The sequence below is a fragment of the Uranotaenia lowii genome, chromosome 1 (genome assembly GCF_029784155.1).
Source record: "Uranotaenia lowii strain MFRU-FL chromosome 1, ASM2978415v1, whole genome shotgun sequence".
Lineage (NCBI taxonomy): Eukaryota > Metazoa > Arthropoda > Insecta > Diptera > Culicidae > Uranotaenia > Uranotaenia lowii.
In genome coordinates, this window is record NC_073691.1 from 18,777,687 (window position 1) to 18,802,006 (window position 24,320).

The following is a 24,320-nucleotide window of genomic DNA, read 5'->3' on the forward strand; positions in this document are numbered from 1 at the left end:
ATCCCCCCTTTTATGCGTTCGTCAACGTTTGACGGCCGCAAAATTTACTTGAAAGTACAACGACCTGGTGAAAATCCACAACCCCTCCCGAACAACCCGTTCTGGTTTGCTTCCATCATTGAAGGCAAGCTAGGCAAACCACTGCGAAAGGAAATAGAAATGTCGATAGATAGCCGTGGACTGAGTTATACACTCAGCACATACAATATACAGCTGGCCGAGGAGCTGAAGAGGATTAAACAGCTCGACACAAACACGAAGATAGAGATAATTGACCACCCCAATTTAAATAAAAGATTAGGGATGGTTTACCAGCCCGAAACAATGGATGTTCCAGAAGAGGAGCTGCTTAAACAGTTAGCTAATCAAGGAGTTCTTGCCGTGAGGAAAATCACAAAATTTGTTGAGAAAAAACAAGTAAACACACCGTTGATTGTTTTAACTTTTGGAAGCACACGCTTGCCAAAAGAAGTCTTCTTTGGTTGGATGAAGGTTTCAGTAAGAACGTATTACGAAAGCCCTATGATTTGCCGGAACTGCCTTGAATATAGGCATACTAAGAAAAGGTGCAGCCAGCCAACACGTTGTACTCGCTGTTCCCAAAATCATTCAAATATGGAAAACACATGCAAGGAAAAGTTCCGATGTCCTCATTGTCCAGAAGAGGAAAATGAGCACTCCGCGGCGGGGAGAAAATGCCCTCTATACCGCCATGAGGAAGCGGTCATCCGTTGTAAAACGGACGAGTCCATTTCCTGGGCAGAAGCCCGGAGAAGGATTGGTTCGCCAAATGCCAAACCTACATATGCATCGGTCACCGATGCGGACAGTGCTCGAAAAGATAAGGTGATTGAAGCTCTCACAATAAACGTTAAAAACTTAACGGAAAAACTGGAAATTCTTATGCAAGAGAGAGAAAAACACTCCAAAATTGAAGAAGAATTTCAAAATTACAAGGAAAGGGTTAAGCAGTTTTTTAAAAACAACAATATCTCACCAACAGCCACACCAGTAAAGGATAGAAGTCAGATCAGCACACCAATTATTCAATCCGGAATGACTACCCCCACATCGAGCCAAATAACCCCAGATCAACAGCAAGAATTCCACGCAGAACTACAAAAACAATTACAAAATACTCAAAAACAACAAAATCCGAAACTTGGTTTCCAAGTACCGAAAAGCGTTCCTAAAAAATCTACTATTCCACCAATGACTACACGGCAAACAACTAGAACACAGCAGCAATCCTCAAAAATGAAAACAACCCCTGAAAACACCGGAAAAAGAGGAGCACAATCTCCCCTGGCTGACAAAACGAAGAAAAAAACAAGCAAACACGAAAACGAAGAAGAAGAAGAAGATGAACACAGTTCAGACGAATCTATGGATCACAACGAAGAAATGCAAAATGAAGAAGCCGAAACTTCAAACCCAGCTTCCAATAAGTTTTTTCGCAAATAAAATAGGAAAAACGAATATCAAAACTACCACACCTCAACCGATTCTACTACCTACCACCAAATCAACAATCAATTCTATCAGCCAGGAGGAACCACCACCCCATCTGAGGCTCAAGTGGCGTGAGTATCAGTCACTGGGTAATATGTGGAAGGGGATGGTAGCCGTCCAGGACGCAATCCTCATACCTGTCGATGGTGAACCCCCTTTCACAGCCCAGATGGGTGCAACGCCGCCCCATAGCATTGTACCCTACGATGAGTTCTTCCCCAGATCATACCAAACTATGCTGAGTAAAACCGACCATTTACCTCCCTCTGAAACAACACCACAATGGGATGCCGGAGAAGGGACTAGTAGAGGACCCGTACCCAGAAACCCGAGGACTGCTACGACTACAACATATTCTACACAAACTTCTAAATCAACACCTCGGTCTCATAGGCCTCAGGGTCAACCATTTCTCCTTCAATGGAACATTAGAGGTTTCTGGAGTAACGAGGCAGAGTTGACCAGGATGATCTGGGGTAAGTTACCATTATGTCTAATGCTTCAAGAAACTCTTACGGATTCCTACAACGCAATTGTTAAAAAGAACTACCACATTTACAAAACTAGCTTCTCCCCAAACGCAAGGAAAGGCCACGCTATTATGGGAATTCTCAAAGAAGTGCCACATGAAATAGTTGAAACCGATCCACAAATTCCTGCCGTTGTGGTTAGACTTTTTTCGCCACTAAAAATCACCCTTGTGTGTGTCTACAACCATTTTAAAAGCGGCTTTTATAAAAGGGCGGAAAAGGCATTAGAATCACTGATTCGTGAGATCACTCCCCCTTTTCTGGTGGGTGGCGATTTCAATGCCCGCCATTTCACATGGGACGACTCCACTAACAGAATGGGCGAAAGCGTTGCAACGTGGGCGGCGAACAACGAACTGATCCCGCTAAACGACGGATCGAAAACCAGGTTCAGTCCTATCCAAAACCAATTTGACACGGCTATCGATTTAACGTTTTCATCGTCATCCACTGTAAACAGATTCAAATGGTCAACCCTCCCTGAGCCAGGAAATAGTGACCACATACCGATCCTCGTAGAGCTGGATGGTCCATGCCCTACAGTGCCTGCGGTGATAAAATGGAAGTTGAATGAAGCGAACTGGGAAACATATCAAGTGATAATAAGCGACGAACTTTTTGCCATTGCTCGACCGAACATTGAAAATGTTACATCCACTATTTTCCAAACAGCAAAAAGATGCATCCCTCGTACAAAAGGGAGAACAGCATCAAAGTTTGCTCCCTGGTGGACTGAGGAAATAAGCTCAAGAATCAAAGACAGAAAAGAAAAATGGAAAATCTTAAAAAAAACCAACAGGTCAGACAATTCATGGCCGATAAAAAATGAACAATTTCGTAAAGCAAGAGCGGAATCGAGAGACATCATCAAAGAAGAGAAGAAAAAGGCATGGGAAATTTTCGCAACCTCGTTCAATGAATTTACTCCAGTTTCAAAACTTTGGCAAAATTTCGGAAACATAACTGGTCGCAAATCCAGTAGAACTAGAAGAATGACAATAAAGGGAGAATACACTAGTGACCCACAGAAAATTGCGGACTATATTGCAGATGTATTTCAAGAAACATTCACCACCGATCACTACGCGCCATCTTTAACAAACCAATACTCACCACCTACTTCTATAGCCGCTAATGACATTATAGATCGAAATTTTTCAACAACAGAACTTAATATTGCGCTCAAAAAATGCACCGGAAAGTCATTCGGGCCGGATGAAATTTCATACTGTATGGTTAAAAACATGCCCCCCGAAGCAAGAGCTATTATACTTGAAACTTTTAACACTTTATGGCAAAATGGAGAATATCCTGAAAAATGGAAAGTCAGTAAGGTGATCCCGATACCTAAGCATGGAGGAAACTCGGAAGGAGCAGACAACCTTCGACCGATTGCACTGACCTCCTGCTTGGGAAAAATTTACGAGCGACTTATCAACCGTAGACTTCAGCAACATCTCGAAACCAACAATCTTCTTCACCCCAATCAACATGCCTTTCGAAGTGGAATGGGAACCACTAGCCACCTCAGTCAGCTGAAAGACATTCTTAACGAACATCGACATGAAAGAATGCATTCAGAAATTGTTTCATTAGACCTAGCCAAAGCGTTCGATAGAACATGGCGCCCCGGAATTCTTCGAGCAATGGAACGAGCAAAAGTTGGAAATCGCATTTACCAAGTAACAAAAAATTTCCTCACAAACCGCTCGTTTTACGTTGCGATCGGAGGAGCAGTCTCCTCAGCACGCCCTCAACTAACAGGAGTTCCGCAGGGATCAGTACTATCACCGACCCTATTCATACTAGTTATGAATGGAATATTCGAGACCATCCCTAGAAATATTTCGGTCCTCATTTATGCAGATGATATTCTCCTGGTTGTGGGTGGAAAATTTACAGCGATTTGCCGAAAGAAACTACAATACGGCATTGACTGCATTTTGAAATGGGCCAAAAAAAATGGATTTTCGATCAACGCACGAAAAAGTTCATTACTACATACATGCTGTGGAACAAAGGGGAAAAGACATCGATTTTTCCTCCAAAGAAAACTGACAGCTGATGGAGTTGAGATAGAACGCACTAGAACTGCAAGAATTCTAGGAGTTACACTGAACCAGAACGGAAATGCTAACACACACTTGAAAAATACTAAAAAAGAATGCGCACACCGAATCAGATTCTTAAAAATTTTAGCCAGCTTGGGGAATCGTGAAACTCTATTAAAAATAGGGTTCGCAACAGTGCTTTCTAAATTGTTTTACGGATGTGAAATATTCGAACCGGAGGAAATTATTCAACTAGAAACAGTCTACAACAACATGCTCCGAACAGTCTCGGGAGCATTCTGCACGTCACCCATTGAGGCACTATGTGTAGAAAATGGAGTACTCCCGTCCACTTCCCTTGCAGCACTTACATGGGCAAGAAAGGCAACCTGGATTGCTGAAAGAAGTAGAGTAAGCGAAAATTTCCTTTTGAACAGAGCGAATAGAATGCTGCAGGAAATTACTTGCCATCGACTACCACCAATACTCAAATTGTCGTCAGAAACAACGAGGAATTGGTACGAGAAGCCACCAAATATCGACTGGACTATAAAACGTCATTTCAAATCCGGCGGAAATAGTAGACAAGCAGTTGCCTTGTTCAACTCACTGAAAAACAACAAGTACCTACATAAAGCAGAATGTTTTACTGATGGCTCCCTATCAGAAGGAAAAATAGGCATTGGAGTTTTTCACCCAGATATGGAAAACGTTTCGAGAAAACTCCCAGCAAGTTATTCAATTTTTTCCGCAGAAGCAACAGCCGTGCTTCTTGCTATGAATAATATCAACATACCAACCGCAATTTACACGGACTCAGCTAGTGTTCTTATGGCTTTGGAATCCGGTGTAAAGCATCCGATTATACAAAAAATCCACAAACATGTTAATTTAGAAAAAGTTACATTTATCTGGGTCCCAAGCCACGTAGGAATAACCGGGAATGAAGCAGCAGATCGTCTGGCAAACGCAGGGAGGGAAGCCGAAATGCTGGAAACTGGAACACCAAAATCAGACACCCTAAAATGGGTGAAATCGGTTATTTCGAGACATCATTCATCAAAATGGAGAATCAACACAACAATCAAATTGAGAGAAGTGAAATCAGATACCGACAAGTGGAAAGACGTAGAAAACAAAAAAGACCAACGTATCCTGACAAGGCTAAGAATTGGCCACACGAAAATTACGCACGACTACCTGTTGAAGAAAGAAGAACCTCCAGTGTGCAGTACCTGCAATGTGGTGTTAACAGTGAAACACATTCTAATAGAATGTATAAAATACAACACACAAAGAAATGATTTACTACGAGAAACAACTTTACAATCAGTGCTACAAAATGAAAAAAACAAAGAAAAAAAAGTGCTAGAGTTTATAAGAAAAAGTGAACTCAGTGATTTAATCTGATGTAAAATATGATACACGAAATGGGAGGGTGAAAACATCTGGTTAATCCCTCGATAAATAAAACATACAAAAAAAAAAAAAAAAAAAGATTTCAGATTCAGATTTCAGATTCAGATTTCAGATTCAGATTTCAGATTCAGATTTCAGATTCAGATTTCAGATTCAGATTTCAGATTCAGATTTCAGATTCAGATTTCAGATTCAGATTTCAGATTCAGATTTCAGATTCAGATTTCAGATTCAGATTTCAGATTCAGATTTCAGATTCAGATTTCAGATTCAGATTTCAGATTCAGATTTCAGATTCAGATTTCAGATTCAGATTTCAGATTCAGATTTCAGATTCAGATTTCAGATTCAGATTTCAGATTCAGATTTCAGATTCAGATTTCAGATTCAGATTTCAGATTCAGATTTCAGATTCAGATTTCAGATTCAGATTTCAGATTCAGATTTCAGATTCAGATTTCAGATTCAGATTTCAGATTCAGATTTCAGATTCAGATTTCAGATTCAGATTTCAGATTCAGATTTCAGATTCAGATTTCAGATTCAGATTTCAGATTCAGATTTCAGATTCAGATTTCAGATTCAGATTTCAGATTCAGATTTCAGATTCAGATTTCAGATTCAGATTTCAGATTCAGATTTCAGATTCAGATTTCAGATTCAGATTTCAGATTCAGATTTCAGATTCAGATTTCAGATTCAGATTTCAGATTCAGATTTCAGATTCAGATTTCAGATTCAGATTTCAGATTCAGATTTCAGATTCAGATTTCAGATTCAGATTCAGATTTCAGATTCAGATTCAGATTTCAAATTCAGATTTCAGATTCAGATTTCAGATTCAGATTTCAGATTCAGATTCAGATTTCAGATTGCGACTACAGATTTAGACTTTTAGATTTCTTGTAGATTTTAATCTTACATCATGCCAGGCCGTTTCCGACGGTTGACAGCTGTCACAGTAGGGCACAATTATCTCTCCCGGATCCGACGGTTCCGTGTGCGGAATCGAATAGCTGAAACATCCCCCAACGCACACGTTATTATCGATGGTGACCTGTTTGCAGCCCGGATAGCTGATCACCTGGCTGACATTTTGCGTCTCGCACCAGGACTGTTTGTCCGGATACAGGACAATGTTGTGGACCTAAAATTTGTTAACAGAGTTAAAAAAAAACGAAGGTTCAACCTGAGAATTAGCTGAAAAATTACCCTATGTTCCCGGTTTTCGGCGAATTCCCCAACGGCCAAACCGATGAGAAGGCAGATGAACAAAACTATTTTCATCATTTCATCTGTTGCTGATGTTGAATGTCGTCGGTTGAAATCTTCTGTTCTGAAAAGGAAAAAAAACGGTGATAATCTTTATTGAAAAAAAGGAATTGATGCATAAAATCAGTATCACTCAAGAAGAGGGGAAAAACTATTGAATAGAGGCGATTTGAGGTGACTTGATCGTGGTTCGAGTTCGTCGCTGAGCAAGTATTGACGTCGTTTGTTGTTTGAATAACTGCAAATAAACGTACGGAAAAAAACGACGACAATGATGGACGCCCACATTCAAAGCAAAGACGACGCTGCTGGAGCATCCCTGCAGGAGGCAAAGAAGAGGAGAGGATAGATACTTTTGCGAAGTCGTCGTCGGTCGTCGTGGAGTCAAACTGTCTCCCCTGACCGCTGCGCTGACTGTCAGGAACTTGAAAGTGGATAGAGCGAGATAAGGTAAATAAAGCGAGTAAACACAACAAAAATCAACACAAACAACCGCCCCGGGGGGATTGTAATAATAAAATAAACACGCCATTCCGCCGTGTGCCATTCAAGGGGGACGTGAGTCATCTTTTGGTGATTTGGTTCACCGAATGATGCTTGGATTTCTGTTCAGTTGACTTGAATGTTTTCCAATAACATACGAAATTCAGGATATTCAAAAATACCGAGTACCCGAGAATTTTCAATTTGTAAGTTAAAAGAAAACTAAAGACGTAAAGACGCAAAAAACGTGTTCCAGCACCCCTATAGCAACTCGCCCGTGTTAAAAAATTTAGATATACACAAAATATTAGGCATTCAGTAAACTACAAAACTGTATTTAAAGAATTTGAATTTTATCAATTTTACACCCGGGAGGTGAGTTTGAAATCTATTTAACGAAAATGTTCAGTTTAGTTAATGTTCAGTTCAGTTTACAGAAACTTTACCATTTTTCGACACCTAATTTATAGCAAATATATTATAATCAACATTTGGTAACTCTCAGCATACTTCATATACTTCAGCAGACTTCAGCAAGAACATGCACATCAGCACCACCTCCTGGAAAAAGTTCTTACTAGAAGGATAATTCCAGCATTGAGAAACTGATACAACTTTGAACATTCTTTTCATCAACCGTAGGTTCGCGTCTTAACTTCCATTACTATGACCACGCAGAAAATTTTGTTTATATTGTATTTTCAACATTGAAATTAGGTATAGCCTACTTCAACTTTTCTCCATGTAGTAAAGTATGTTGCTTTGGTTCTCAACTTGTGTTGTTTTCTGCCGAATGAAAAAAGGTCCCGATCGACGGAGAAGGCTATAATATTTTCAATTTGAGATTTCACATTTTATTTAGGAATTTAAGTTGGAACACATGTTGATGGAAATTTAACTTTCTGGACTGAAATGAATATATCTAGGTATATATATAAACTAGCTAACAACACCATCCAACGAGAAATGAAATTTTAAGAAATTATTAAAATTTTGATTTTTTTTTAGGTATCATAAGTGCCCGATTTATGCCAAAAAAAACTTCTATGAAGACCCGTTTCCCCTTCCCATCCGCAAAAGTTGGAAGTAGTTAGGGATCCAATTTTTTCGTAATCAAAAACTCTCATATCATATTTGTATACATTGGTTGATAAGTTTTAAGTGATACATCAACATTTATATGGAACCCCCTCCGTCCCTTACCTCTCCACATTGCAAAGCAGAAGAGTCTGTAAAATTCCATAGAAACATATCTTGTACTCAAATACATTCCCATGTCAAATTTGAATTTTTTTATTGATTACTTCTATACCAAGAAAATTGCATTGGACCCCCTCCCCATTTCTCATGTAGTCACTGGAAAAAAGATGCTGTTTCAAATAATCATAAAACCATTTCTCGTACCCAAATGATTTCCCATGTCATATTTGGTTCCATTTGTTTAATAAGTTCTTGGTTTATGCAAAACAATTTTATGAGAGCTCCTCTGTTCCCCCCAATTAAAGGAGAAAGGAGTTTCAAATAAGCATATTACCATTTATCGACTCCAAATGCCCTCCTATATCAAATTTTTGCTGCTTCCACACTATTTTGCATACTTGAGAATTATTGATTTTGATTTGATTTGATTTCTTCATTGATACTTGCAAATTAAGAATTCATTCTTATTGTTCTTTGCAATCGGATTGCAGATTAGAATTTGAAAGTTCTTATATAATACATTATTTTGTGAAAAACTAAATCTAATTTCCTAAACTGGCAATAAAGGGTGTCCACGATGAAATTGCCACACACAAAATTGATTCGCAAAATTCGAGTTTTCATCCGATTGCCATCAAATTTTCAGGGATTGAAAAATAACTGTTAAAACTGTTCATTTTACTACTTTACTCGTATTTTATTTACAGTCCATACGTGAATACCCGCACCTTGGCCTTAACTCCGGCCATAAGATTCTGCACAACATGTGAATCAACCGTTTTTGCATGAAAACCCATACTTTCTTCAGTTCCTCGCCTGTCTTCACTACCTTAGGTCGTTTTAGAAGGTGCTGCTTCATTATCGCCCAGTACTTCTCGATGGGGCGGAGCTCCTGAGTGTTGGGAGAGTTGAACATTTTCGGCACTAAATTGACATTATTGTCCGCACAAAACCGGCCAGAAGATTGTTGGGACGTTGTGGGCCTTCAGGAGAGGAAGCAGCCGCTTCTGGAGGCACTCTTTCATGTACACCTGTCAGTTCATCGTGTCCTGGGTCACGCATGGTGGACTCCGCTTCCCGCACGTTCAGATGGCTCGCCAAACCAGGAATTTATTCGCAAATTTGGACATCTTCTGAGTGCGGACATGCTCCGGAACGCTGAACTTATTCTTGGCCGTGAAAAACAAGTTGCCGGGGATCTGTTTGAAGTGGGCCTCCACATATGTTTCGTCGTCCATGATGCAGCATTCAATTTTCGTCAGCATGTTGAGTTACAACTTCCTGGCACAGGTTTTGGCGGACTTGTTCTGCTTCTCGTCGCGATTAGGGGCCTTTTGTTCCTTTAACGTTCGAAGCCCTGCCTTAGTTTTGGTCTTGGACAAAACTTCGTCTTAGGTGCAGCTTCTTAGCCACATCCCGAACGGAGGCGTTCGGGTTTCGGTTGAAGGCCCCAACTACGCGGTTGTGATTTTTGGTGTTGTACGGAATACTTTCTCCTTTACTTCTGGGCTTCCGATCGGTGGTCAATCGTTCCTTGAACCGCTTAATCATTAGCGACACCGTGGAATTCGTGATTTCCAGCGTTCTAGCGATGAAAAGATGCTAAAGATCCTTGTTCTCGTGATAAGTGCGCAAGATTTTATCACGCACGAGCTGTTCTTTCGACTCCATTTCCACGTTTTGATCACAGGACTTTAAAACTTGCAGGATGTAAACAACGCACTATGAACTAAATCCACCCAAATTATCATTAAATTCTACCCAACGGGTAAAAAGTTAGAGCAATTTCATAGCGTGGCAATTGATTCGTGGACACCCTTTATAATCTCTTCGAAAGTGTTTCAAGAGACGACTAAATTTGATTTCATGCAGTAACTGATCCAAAAAACAATGCCAAGTACGAATCACGAAGAATTATAAAGAGAAGTATTATCACTGACCACACTGACTTGACACTTAGAACAAAAATTCAACCATTTTTTGTCTAATTTTTTTTGTCAGATTTAGTAAGTTCGCAATATCGACGGCAGGTGGCGAACCTGAAAAATTCGACAAAAAATGCCCTGTAGGAAAAATGGACCTGTTTAGTCCGATTTTATCGTAGAAGTTGCCTGTTTCTATTTCAAAGTTGGGTGGCATTTCCTAACTGGGATAGCATTTCTTCAAATCGATCGATGCGCACTCTGGAATCGATATTGCGTACTGTTGGAAAAATTATCCAGAAAACGAAATCGAGTGTCCAGTCAGTATGGTCAGTGGTATTATGTCGAGGTATCACTAATTTACGTACGCGATTATTTCTGAAAGGTTGTAATTTTTGATACAGGTAAATGCTAAGCATTAAAAAATATTTTATGAATCATGATGTTTGATCGCAATTTGAAAAAAAATTAAAATGAGCAACCTAGTATTCAGAGCAAATGGAACCAAATTTGGGATGGTTGGGTATTTGAATGTGAAAAAGGATTCTTTTGATATTTGATATATTATTTTATATTTTGATATATGTCTGATATCAGATTTCCATTACATTATGAAGAGCCCATTTGGAATTCTTGCATAGGGGCCGTTCACTAATTACGTAAGCACGATTTCGGAAATTTTCAAAACCCTCCCTCCCCCCCTGGTAAGACAAAGTAAGATTTTTCAAAACCCCCCCTCCCCCCGTGGTAAGATCTTACGTTTTTTATTCTTTGAGAAATTGACACCTTTTTTTCAAAAATAGCTTGAAAATATTAAAAATGTTACATACATGCTTCAAAGCAAAGCACTTTTTAAGTAAAATTAAAAAAACTGTATTTGAAAAGCACAATCTATACAAAACAACAAATGAAATGTCATAAACGATTAAAGAAAACATCATTCAAGGCGTAGCATGTTTGGGGTAACAATAATTTTCAATAAATTTCCACAATCGAATAAACAATATAAAATCTGAATTCCGATTTAAAAAGGAGAGATCAGGTTAGCACAAGGTGTTTTTTACCTGGAAATCATAAAAATCTTTAAAAAAAATCATTCTGCACTACTAGAGATGGGGCAAAAATGTCGATAATCAAGTTGTCAACTTACCTAAAAGCTCAGACTTATTCAGCAGTAAGCGATATAGTTTTAGGATTTTTTGGTTAATCTTTTGTAAAATTTAAAGTTGGTAGTGTCTATCACTGAAAAAACTGTCTAGAAATTCATTATTTAAAGCGCCTTATGAATCTTTAAATATTTTTTTCTGGATTAAGTAATTTTCGAAATATGATGGATTCAAATCGTGGTGTTACAACGCGTAATTTTCTTTTTTGTTTCTATAAATTTCTCAATTAAAAGATTGTTATGGTGGAAAGCGAAAATCGACAATCTTTTTTTAATAATGTGATTAAGTACTTTTGATGGTATGTTGGTTTGAATTGGTTCTCTATAAATTTTATAGAACTTGCAATTTTTTTTTATTAATCAAATACACTAAAAGATAAATAGCATAACATCAAAATTAAACAACAAATAGGTAAGGAGTGAAAAAAACCTAAGTAATATGGTTTCGTATGGCTGTGGCTGTGATTAATTTTTAATGTAACATTTCTTACGTAAGATTTTTGGAAATCCCCCCTACCCCCTAGTAAGAGATCGTAAGCAAATGTAAAAATGTGTGTCTGAAGCTTGAAGTAGAATTGTAGAACAGTAATCAAAATATGGCATAATTACAGACTTCACATAAATGATTTTAGACCAGAAAGTGGAAGTCCTATTCATTCGACAAAGTATACCATATTTTTTTGCGATTTTTCTCTATGAAGTTTAGCTTGTCATCGTCCTGCACTCCTGAATACTCCGCAAGTTAGCAGACTTGGGCAGTTTACAATTTTGCGGTTGCCTAAACCAAACCAGATATTTCTTCGCGAACTTTGACAGTTCCATGTGCTTGAAAATATCTGCTACCTTTCCCCTTCCTTTTGCCGTATAAAACTCCTGTCCCGGAAGCTGCTTGTAGTCGACTTTGACGTAGGTTTCGTCGTCCATTACCACGCAGTCAAACTTCGTCAGCATCGTCGTGTACAGCCTCCGGAATCGCGCTTTGGCTGTCGTATTTTGTTCATCATCGCGATTTGGAGTCACTACCTTCTTGTAAGTCGATAGTCCGGATCGTTTTTTGGCTCGATGCACGGTTGTAGACGATACACCCAGCTCATTTGCGGCATCTCGGAGAGAGAGTTGAGGGTTTCGCTTGAAACTACCGGCAACTCTCTTTGTCGTCTCAGCGGCTTCCGGTTTTCGATTTCCCCCGATCCAGACTTCCTGGCTGTCGACAAACGTTCCCCAAACACTTTAACTACATTTGTAACGGTTGATTTGACAACTTTTAGCGATTTTGCCAGCTTTGCGTGCGAGTAGCTCGGATTTTCGCGGATACGCTGCTCTTCTTCCTTGGACGGCATTTTGACAACTGAAGAGTGAATTCCAAAATCAAAATAGGAGCAATATTCTACACACGCACACCTTCAAAATGAGGGGTGTTCAGGTTTTTTAAATGCAAAATTGAAAGAAATACGTCAAGTTGATATTGACCAAATTTTTACCGTATCACCCTTTATTATCATCCAGTTGGTTATATCGAGATTCAGACATAATTTTCTATATTTCAGAAACTCAGTAATGTTTTCCAGATCAGCATTTGCTTTGTGCATTATGAGTTCTAAATTTTTACCAATCCAATGAGACACTTAATCATCAGCAAACAGTTTCAGGTGACCGTGTTGTAAGCACATTTTAAAGTCGTTGATGTTTAAAATAAATAGAATTGGTCCCAGGACACTTCCTTGAGGGACACCCAACTAATTTTTTTTGTAATGAGAGTAAGACTAGCCAAACTTTGTCAGTTGCATTCTTTTTTTCCAGGTAACTTTGAAACCAGTGTAAGACCATGCCACTTAAGCTGATTCTTGCTAACATATCCAACAATTTCAGTCGATCAATCGTTTCAAACGCTCTCTTGAAATCAAGGGGACTGTGTAGTTACCATTTTCAACAATATCTTTCCATTTCCGAAGTATCGAATTAACCGCCGTTTCCTGAATCCAGATTACTCCTAAATATTTTCCGTTCCAATAATTTGTAGCAATTGCCGTTTTTTATTGTAACTCCAATATGTTATAGGTCTATATAAAGTTGACGTTCGTTTGTTGGTCTGTTTTCAAACAGGGTTATTTTGAAATCAGTATTTCTTCTAACAATGAATGAGCTGGCAAAGGAAAAAAACATATTTCTATTATAATAATATGTGTTTATAGGCTAGAGGAATAAGTAAATGTGAAAACTATACATTTCCGAACATGTTGAGTCATCCTCTTCAAGGAACACAGACAATTTTTCCTGTAAGAGCTATTTGAAAATTTCGACTCTCAGGTCTCAACATTTCTAAACTAGCTTGGATTTTAAGCTCAATACTGCGCATAAGAGCACTTGTATCCGTGGCCTATTCTTGGGTCTAATTTACACAAGAATTGGACCAAAAAAATTAGATCCAATCCAGTGAAAAAACTAGCACCCCAACTCGGTTTCCACTAACTGTCAAACGGTTTAGAACTCCGTCAAATCAAATTTGGATTAATCCTTATACCAGTTCTAAAAAAAAGTTGTGTTACAACTGAAATAACGGTTGCTTTGGTCGGAATTTGGTTCTAAACCGGCTGTTTGGACTAAGGATACGGGTGCTCTAAGAGGCTAAATTATGACAAAGTAAACGATATAAATCAAGGTAAGGGATGAAATGAAGGACTCCTGGAGTTTTATTTCTTTACATTTGTATAAAGAGAGAGAGAAAGTTCAAAAACTTTCTTTTCTTTTGAACCTTTTTGACGCAATGTTGGTTACAAATTTCACCTAACAAGGTAAGACTTTTTTCTGTTTGCAGGAAGTTTAATTAACACTGTAGTAGATGCTGCAGTCGATCTTCTAAAACGCAAAAGTTGGACCAAATAAGTTTTAATAAATTGAAGAAATGTTCTGCGTTATGCAATTCAATTCCTGGCTGTTTTTCGAAATAATAACTATCAAAATGTCAAAATGCCCATAAACAATACTTATTGTACTTTGAGCAAAAGTGTTGAAGTGGTATAATGCAAACAACGTCCAAGCCCGTGTATTTTTTTTTTGTTTGGTTTAGTTTTCATTTCAAATCATCTCACATTCTTCTGCTACAATTTTTCTATCATTTCTTCTAGACACGAATAAAGGGCTGCTTCAAAAGTTGCGCCTTGCCAATGAACCTTGAAACAAATTATCTTCCATTATGCGCACGTCGTCGTCGTCGATGTAATTGCACATTCCTGGTGGTAGGTGGGTAACAGTTCTAGCTAGCTATGTACATATTCTAGCTAGCTGAACCTCAGCTGCATTGACGACGATACACCGAAGTCTACTGATTTGCACAAGTCTCCTCCAGGGTACTTATCTAGCGTATAATTATTTACGGAGTCGGAGGAATGCAAACAGCTTTCGCGTTCTCCACCTCAATCCGGTCAAGTTTCTCGAACTGGTGGTCCGGTCATAGATTAAGGCTTTCGTTGATAATTGCACTGAGATTCATGGGGGTGTACTTTTTTCTGGAGAATGACTCTCTTCTAGAATTTTTATTTTTTCTAAAATTTCAACAATGTGGCAAAAGCAAGAAATGCTTCCCGAATGCCCGGCGGCCAAATTCAAATTTTCGTTCCAATGACTGCGATGATTCATCTTCGACTGTTTTTTTCCTCTCTATCTGGGTGCGCAAAATCGCTTGAAACTTGATACTAAACCACAGCATCACACACCGGTTTCTCGATCTCAGTATCTACCCCTCGTTGTTCCACCAGCAACACCTTTCCACGCGAATCTTTTGATTCAACCGTTCGTCGTCCATATATTATCATAAAAGACACAACACTTCACTCCTCCCGGTGGCCGGGGGAATTATATTGCACGGACGGAACACACGACTAGGTTAGGCCGATCGCTAATCAACTAGATTTATTTTCGCTACACACCAATCACACACCACAAAGACTCAAGAGAGGGAGCTGAAGGTGTTAGTTTGATTCGTTGATTCGTGTGGTGCAGCCGCAATTCGCCGTGTCGACTCTCTAGATGCCTAAATAGTCCGAGTTGCTAGCAGCTAGTTTTGCAAATCCCTGTCAAGCTCTCGCTCGATCACACTTAAGTTTCCTCCATCGTTTGATAGATATAAGAGTGATCCGGATTTTAAAAAAATCTTCTCAAATAACTTGTCAAAACCTCCTTAGGATTTGTCTAGATTAATAGGTCGAGCCACTTATCTAGAGATGCCATCCATCCCGCAAAAGCGGGACATGTACCGATGTTAAATGTTCCGCCGTCCCACTTTTTCCTCAAAATGTCCCGCTTTTTTTCCTTGGAAAATTTTTACGAAGTTCACTGACTTACACTATTAAAAAGCAAACTTAAGCCTCAATTTGAAATCATTGGTTCAACACAGCAAATCTATCAAATACGCCCATTTTTGGTGCGTATTGCTGGTTGGCAAAGTTGCCAATCACCAGCGTCAAAACTTTGAATTTTAACTGCCTGTCGTATAAGTTTGTCTATACAACTAAGCTTATTTTAAGAATTTATCAAATGTTCCGCTTTTTTTGGCTGTGTCCCGCTTTTTTTCGTGAAATGTCCCATGTTTTTTCTGAAAGTATCTGGCAAACCTAGCCAATACCCATATTTTGGGAGTTCTATGCAATTTTTAGTCATTTGAAAGCTCAGCAAAAGCCGCCATCTTGGATTTCATTATGGCGTCGGATAGCGAAATTTGACTTCTACTAGTTTAGTTATTTCTCTCAATACTCATATTGAGGGGGTTTCGTTTGATTTCCAGTGATTAACAGCATTTCAAAGTTCAGCGGAAGCCGCCATCTTCGATTTCAAGATGGCTTTGGGAAGGAAAAATTCGACTTCTTCTTGTTTAGCCCTTCTACCCAATACCCATAAAGTGGCGGTTTAATGCGATTTTTCGTCATTTACAGCATTTAAAGTTAGGCGAAAACCGCCATCTTGGATTTCAAGATGGCGTCAGATAGCGAAATTCGACTTCTACTCGTTTAGCCCTTTAACCCAATAACCAATATTGTTGAGGTTTCGTGCGATTTTAAGTCAATTACAACATTTTAAAGTTTAGCGGAAGCCGCCATCTTGGATTTTAAGATGGCGTCAGATAACGAAATTCAACTTCTACCGATTGATCTCCTTCAACTAATACCCATATTGTAAGGGTTTTATGCGATTGTTTTGACATCTTGATCGAGAACTGTCACTGAGTTTTATGGCGGTTTCATAATCAAGCACTGAGTGCTATTATAAAACATGCAAAAAAAGCTTGGAGCAAACTTCAAGGTTTGTGTTTTATTATAGTTTAAATAGAGCATCCATAACTCTTTCAAAACAACTAAAACAGTATGTTTAATAAAAGCTTTATTAGCGTTTTCAAAACGTTCTGAAAACATATGGTCGACTCAAGAATGACCATAATAAAACCATAATAAAACCGTCATAAAACGAGCCGCACAAAAAATGCCATAATGAAACCAAAATAAAACATTCAAACGCTAGTTAGCTTAATCTGCGTTACTTGAGATTGGCCAATTTTCAATTCTGCCCATTTTGTTGAATTTCCAATTTTATGATTTTTTTTAATTTTGTTAATTTTTCCATTTTGTCAGTTTTTTTTAAATTTTTATTTCTAACCAACTTTTTGAAAATATTGTCATTTTTTTATTCTTGTGTCTTGTGTCAATTGTGTAAATTTTCAAAAAATTTTCAATTTGGTCAACTTTGTCAATCTAATTTTTATATTTTTTGAAATTTTTGTAATTTTTGTGATTTTTAAAATTTTTGTAATTCTTGTAATTTTTGTAATTTCTGCAATTTTTGTAATTTTTGTAGATTTTGTAATTTTTGTAATTTTTGTAAGTTTTGTTATTTTTGTCACTTTTGAAATTTTTGTCATTTTTGTAATTTTTGTAATTTTTGTAATATTTGTAATTTTTGAATTTTTGTAATTTTTGTAATTTTTGTCATTTTTGTAATTCTTGTAATTTTTGTAATTTTTGTAATTTTTGTAATTTTTGTAATTTTTGACATTTTCGTCATTTTTGTCATTTTTGTCATTTTTGTCATTTTTGTCATTTTTGTCATTTTTGTCATTTTTGTCATTTTTGTCATTTTTGTCATTTTTGTCGTTTTTGTCATTTTTGTCATTTTTGTCATTTTTGTCATTATTGTCATTTTTGTCATTTTTATCTTTTTTGTCATTGGTGCCTTTTTTGTCATTTTTGTCATTTTTGTCATTTTTGCCATTTTTGTCATTTTTGTCATTTTTGTCATTTTTGTCATTTTTGTCATTTTTGTCATTTTTGTCATTTTTGTCATTTTTGTCATTTTTTTCATTTTTGTCATTTTTGTCATTTTTGTCATTTTTGTCATTTTTGTCATTTTTGTCATTTTTGTCATTTTTGTCATTTTTGTCATTTTTGTCATTTTTGTCATTTTTGTCATTTTTGTCATTTTTGTCATTTTTGTCATTTTTGTCATTTTTGTCATTTTTGTCATTTTTGTCATTTTTGTCATTTTTGTCATTTTTGTCATTTTTGTCATTTTTGTCATTTTTGTCATTTTTGTCATTTTTGTCATTTTTGTCGTTTTTGTCGTTTTTGTCATTTTTGGCATTGTTGGCATTTTTGTCATTTTTGTCATTTTTGTCATTTTTTGTCATTTTTGTCATTTTTGTCATTTTTGTAATTTTTGTCATTTTTGTAATTTTGTAATTTTTGTCATTTTTGTAATTTTTGTAATTTTTGTAATTTTTGTCATTTTTGTCATTTTTGTCATTTTTGTCATTTTTGTCATTTTTGTCATTTTTGTCATTTTTGTCATTTTTGTCATTTTTGTCATTTTTGTCATTTTTGTCATTTTTGTCATTTTTGTCATTTTTGTCATTTTTGTCATTTTTGTCATTTTTGTCATTTTTGTCATTTTTGTCATTTTTGTCATTTTTGTCATTTTTGTCATTTTTGTCATTTTTGTCATTTTTGTCATTTTTGTCATTTTTGTCATTTTTGTCATTTTTGTCATTTTTGTCATTTTTGTCATTTTTGTCATTTTTGTCATTTTTGTCATTTTTGTCATTTTTGTCATTTTTGTCATTTTTGTCATTGTTGGCATTTTTGTCATTTTTGTCATTTTTGTCATTTTTGCCATTTTTGCCATTGTTGTCTTTTTTTGTAATTGTTGTCATTTTTGTCATTTTTGTCATTTTTGTCATTTTTGTCATTTTTGTCATTTTTGTCATTTTTGTCATTTTTGTCATTTTTGTCATTTTTGTCATTTTTGTCATTTTTGTCATTTTTGTCATTTTTGTCATTTTTGTCATTTTTGTCATTTTTGTCATTTTTGTCATTTTTGTCATTTATGTCATTTTTGTCATTTTTGTCATTTTTGTCATTTTTGTCATTTTTGTCATTTTTGTCATTTTTGTCATTTTTGTCTTTTTTGTCATTTTTGTCATTTTTGTCATTTTTGTCATTTTTGTCATTTTTGTCATTTTTGTCATTTTTGTCATTTTTGTCATTTTTGTCATTTTTGTCATTTTTGTTACTTTTGTCATTTTTGTCATAATTCTGTGAAGGTCGGAGAGTATTCGAATGGGTGGAAAATGTTTTAAAAAAAATTGAAAATTTAAAAACTGTAGAAACGATGAAAAAGAAAGAAGCTAAACGTTCTAGAAAGTAAATTAAAAAAAATGGCTTTGAGAACTTCTGGAGACAAAAAACCGTCTCAATCGACTTAGATTTCATAGGCTGAATTTAAATTAATCGTAAAATTGCGATTTCAGAAAAGAGTTAAAACTAAGCATTAAGAAGAGGTAACATCTAAATGGGGTCTTTAGTTGAAAGGTCTGTGAAACTCTTATAATTTTAAAACAGTTCAAATAGGTCCCGCTAGCAGTGCGACTTGAGCTGGCTTGATATCAAACACATACCTATCGCAAAACTTACCTCTAGCATCAGCAACCTAAAGCTATTTAGCTTGTCACAAAGCCCCGCACAAAAGTGTGTTAGCGTATTCGCGAGACTCAGAACCACTAAGTTTACGAGTGGATATCAAATCAACCCCTTCTTATCGAAAGAGCAGGAAAAAAGAAACAGGATGGTAACCGGTAGAAGGGTGGTGGTTGTTAATGCAAAAATTAAAATCTCATAACACGGATCGCATACCTAGTTTAGTCTTTTTTTTCATACTCAAAGCCTCTCTTGGTTACTCTTTCTCTGATCTCGTCGTTCTGGTTTCGTTTTATCGGAGAGTCCTACAACCTACAACAGGAGATAACTATTTGCTGAGCCATAGAAGCCGTGGCGTATAATCTGACTTTTGAGTTTGGGGTGGTCGATCAAAACTAGCTTCACTTAAGAATATGTAGTTTGGCTAATAGTCACAAACTCTACGAGATGGAGTCATTAAATTTTTGTTGTTTAATTTTCTTCCAGCAATCAAATGCCGCAGAGATAGACGGACAAACACATACATACAGTAGAGAAGTTCGATAGTTACAGGCTGGTGGCGTAGCACTGCTGCTGGCACCTCGATGACTGGTTTGAATCAGTTGAGCCGCAAAACCGCGATCGTGTCGCCTTCCTCTAATTCTCCTGGACCCGCACTTCCATCATGCAAAACTATAAAATTGCGCGCGCGGTCGACGAATGCGAACTCGATTTTTTTCAGCTTCTCCGCTTCAGAAGCGCTGTTTCTACACACTTCTGTATCTTTAGGTGATATGTAGACTAACCGTGATGGCGGTTGACCGAGACCAGCCGCAGCCTCCGTTTCTACCCAGATACCCATGCCCGGCCACCGATTCCACCCACCCACCCACCCACCCACATCATTGAAACCGATCCCGAACCAACCGGTTCCATCCATCGGACGACCACTGCTCGAGAGATTCGAGGCAGGAGCCAGGCAGGTGTCTATTTTAGGAAATTATTCCCTACTTAGGAGAAAACCAGCTTTCCTAGCCACCCCGTAGCTTCAAATGGCGAAATGTGGCAGTAAAATGGCGCGTTTGATCCTTTTCAAATCATCACCCGCTGGAATGGGGCCGCCAGGTCGTGATTCTTGCCACTTTTAACTTCCCGAAGCGCACAGCTGTTGGTGACCTCTCTTCTTGATCGCGTCGCCCCTTCAATATCATCAACAACAACAACAGTATCGCGATCGTCAACTCAACTCAGCTTAGCTTCTCGCCGAATGACCAAGTCAAAACATAAAATTGGAAACATCAACGATCCCGCACCGGGGACCAGCCCAAAAAGCTGAGCCAGCACGATTCAAAAACTGCGAACCTGATCGCGTACGCAATTTTATCTCTTGACGCGCATCTTCCGAACGAACGAACCCTCTTTCGGAACCACTCTCATCACCATCTCAGCCTCCTTCCGTTTTTGGTGTGAAATATTGCGATCCCCTCCCTCAACAAGATCGCACCATCTTAACTCACTTTTTTCTCGCTGGAGCCACGTTTTGAATTCCGCTGATAGATCACTCCCTCAAATCACTAAACTCCTCTAAAATGCTAACCTGATATAGTTAGTGTTAGCCAGTTCACACGACACGAAACGACTTAACTCGGATCCCGACAGCTACGCGAAAAATAAGCACACTTGCGCCATCGACGACGCGTACGGCTCGATTGGTTGCGCGATCGTCGCGATCCGGCTGTCGACCGAAGTTACCTCGATCGCGTCGCGCCTTTGACACTCTACTAGGTAAGGTAGGTACTTAATCCTTCTCTCTTTTCTCACAAGCTGATTGCCGCGCCGTCGTTCGTCGAGGGTGCTAAACGCGCTCTCTCGATCATTCGCGATCCTCTTCTATCAAAAGTAGTAGTCAAGGAGGCTGCGCTGCGCGGAAGTTTTGCTTATAGATCTGTCGCGCGTGTGACGGTTTTTTTTTGCGACAACCTATTCTAGGTATATGTAGCGGTGTGGAGCGTTAATTCGTTGAGATTTTAATTTCACTCCCCTTTTTCTGTCTTTCTCTGCCACTGTGCTGGTATCGATCTCCGGTGTATCGGTATTTTCTAGTTGTTGTTGTTGTTGTTTTCTCGGAATCCTTGCTACAATGTTGACTGATCGATGTTGAAACTTTTCGATAACAGTTCAGATCCCTCGTTATTTCTTCAACCAGATGCAGTACACAATTGTGGTTTGAAAATTCAAACCGTGGGTTGATCAATTTCCTATTAAATTTTCTAGAATCTCTCAGAAGTTCCAATCTACTGTGTAATACTCTACCAGCTTAAGACTCAATCAGCTTCGACGTTTTTGTTCAACGTAAATAGCATTTTTTTTATATTCCTTAATGACTGAAGTCCTTTTTGACATTAACTTTAGAGAGGAATTGCTACTTTTTTCGGCATTCGCTGCCAACAGAAGTCTTACTTAATCTCTCTTTTTTCTAACTGTAGAATCTCAATACGTTGCGTTGTGCTCGACCAGAAGAAGTCTCAATCTGCTGTACCAGCTGATATCTCAATCAACTCAATCTCAATTCTTCCATCACACATTGCATTTTCCTTCGATGTTCCTCCAGCAGATGTTCCAACTCACTAAAAGAAAAAAAAAAGAATATAAATTACAAAATCACAAAATCACAAAAAATATAAAAATGACAAAGTAAACGTACAAAATACATAAACAAGACAAAATTCAAATAAGAAAATGATAAAAATGACAAGTAACACAGAAATAACTAAAATGTAAAATATACGAAAAGGAAAAAAAACGACAAAAATTCCAAAAATGAGAAAATCACAAAATGATAAAAATGATAAAGTGAACGTACCAAAATTATAGGGGAGGATGGGGATACTTATTCCCTTTTTCCTATTTTCATCATATCTTTTTGGGAAAATTTAGCAACTCGCCGTCTTTTGCATTTTCTGACAGCGTGTAATTTCCAGTTTATATGCTCATGGGCTTGTGATATAGCTCAGTTGGCAAGTCTGTTGTCTCCTGAGCCGATGTCCGCGAGTTCGAGCCCAAGAGTAAACATCGAACACAGTTGTACCGGATAGTTTTTCAATAACGATCCGCCAACTGCAACGTTGATAAAGTCGCGAATGCCATAAAGATGGTAAAACGACTATAATCGAAACAAAAAAAAAAAAAGTTTATATGCTCCAAAGTTAGAATGATATATGAACTCGTAGATGAGCTAGAAGCATTTTCGTGAGACTAAAAAATATGTGATATTGTTTAAGTTACAGGAGGGTTGATCCCTTATTCAGGGTGCCCTGACTCTAGACAAAAATCTAATAAAATCCGAAGAAGAAAGGTCCGTTGACTATGTCTTGCCATATTAGTTCCCATTTCACAGTTTGTAAGTATCAGACAAAGAGAATGATAAAAGTTTGTCTTCTATCCTACAGCCATTGCATACTTTAAGGCGCAATTTTCTAGTTTTTAGATAAATACAGTATTTTTAGCCCTTTTTGACAGATAATTACTCGATAATCATAAGTTATTGGTCAGATATTAGTAATTTCATGAACACCAATGATCACGATCCATTTAGATGAAAAATACATCTTTTTGGACTCTAGGGATCAATGATACCCATAACATACATTTTGGAAAACTTATTCTTAAAACAATGAGTGTTTACTATTGCTTTGAAAATTTGGCATCATGAAGTTCATATTATACTCTAACGATTGACATATTGAAATAAATATTTTTATAATAATTTTTTCATGTGAGAAATATTTTAAATTGATAAAAAAAGTTTCTTCAAATCACATTTTGTCAAATTTTTCAATCAAGGTTCAATAACTCGAAAATATTATTTTTTTAAATTTGTTAAGATAACAGCATTGTTGTTTTGTTCTGTTTGGCACATTTTTTAAAACATTTGATATGTGTAAGACATTCCTGTTTCGAGATATAGCGAAGGAATCAAGTATCCCCAGGGATCAAGTGTCCTCATTCTTCCCTAAACATGACAAAATTTATTTAAAAAAATGATAAAAATGACAAACTACACAGAAATAACTAAAATGACAAATATACGAAAATCGACAAGAATAATAAAATTCAAAAAATGACAAACAAAACCGAAACTAAAAGAATAAAAATTAAAAAAAAATCAAAATTGACAAAAATGGCCTAAATGACAAAATTTATAAAAAGTTAAAAAAGATATAAATCTCAAAAATACATGAACATAACAAAAGTTACAAAAACGAAAAAAAATGTTAAAACTGTCAATCAACAAAAATCATTTAAGTGACAAACATAGTAGAAATGACGAGATAAAAAAAAAGACAAAATAAAAAAGTTATAAATATGAAAAAAAATACAAAAATGACATAGAAGAAACAAAGTAGAAAAAAATTATAAAAATAACAAAAAATAACAAAAAATAAAAAAAAAGACAAAATTATCCAAAAATGATATAATGATTCAATTTTAACATGACAAAATTGACAGAAATTCTGAAATGACAACAATGGCAAAACTTGATAAAATATTTAAAAAAAACACTGAAAAATATGACATAAATTCTAAAAATTATGAAAATGATAAAAAAACGGCAATGATCAAAATAAAAAAATAAGCAATTTTTTTTTCCAAAAACAACTTAAATATAACAAGGGAGTGAAAAATAACAAAAAATAGCAAAACTTATTAAGATGTAAAAAATTACAAAAATGCAAAAAAATAGTGGAAAAATATAAGTGACATTACAAAAAAAGACTATAAAAATACAAAAATGAAAAATTGTCAAAATAACATAAATAAAAAAATAA

General features: G+C 36.8%; 1 protein-coding gene across 4 annotated transcripts in view; it reads right to left on the bottom strand.

Moving 5' to 3' along the window:
- LOC129738775 (histidine-rich glycoprotein-like) overlaps nucleotides 1–21,223 on the bottom strand; it is a 25,016-nt gene extending 3,793 nt beyond the window's left edge. The window contains exons 1-3 of one of the 4 annotated variants that reach the window (XM_055730063.1): nucleotides 21,009–21,223; nucleotides 6,725–6,848; nucleotides 6,435–6,659 (exon numbers count right to left, since the gene is read on the bottom strand). In XM_055730063.1, the coding sequence (XP_055586038.1) occupies nucleotides 6,435–6,659; nucleotides 6,725–6,802 (303 nt within the window). In that variant the 5' untranslated portion in view covers nucleotides 6,803–6,848; nucleotides 21,009–21,223. Of the gene's footprint in view, nucleotides 1–6,434; nucleotides 6,660–6,724; nucleotides 6,849–6,963; nucleotides 7,003–7,038; nucleotides 7,353–15,267; nucleotides 15,387–21,008 lie in introns of those variants that run through there. The other 3 variants (XM_055730064.1, XM_055730062.1, XM_055730065.1) reach the window with 3 other exon arrangements.
- Between the last annotated feature and the right edge of the window lie 3,097 nt (nucleotides 21,224–24,320).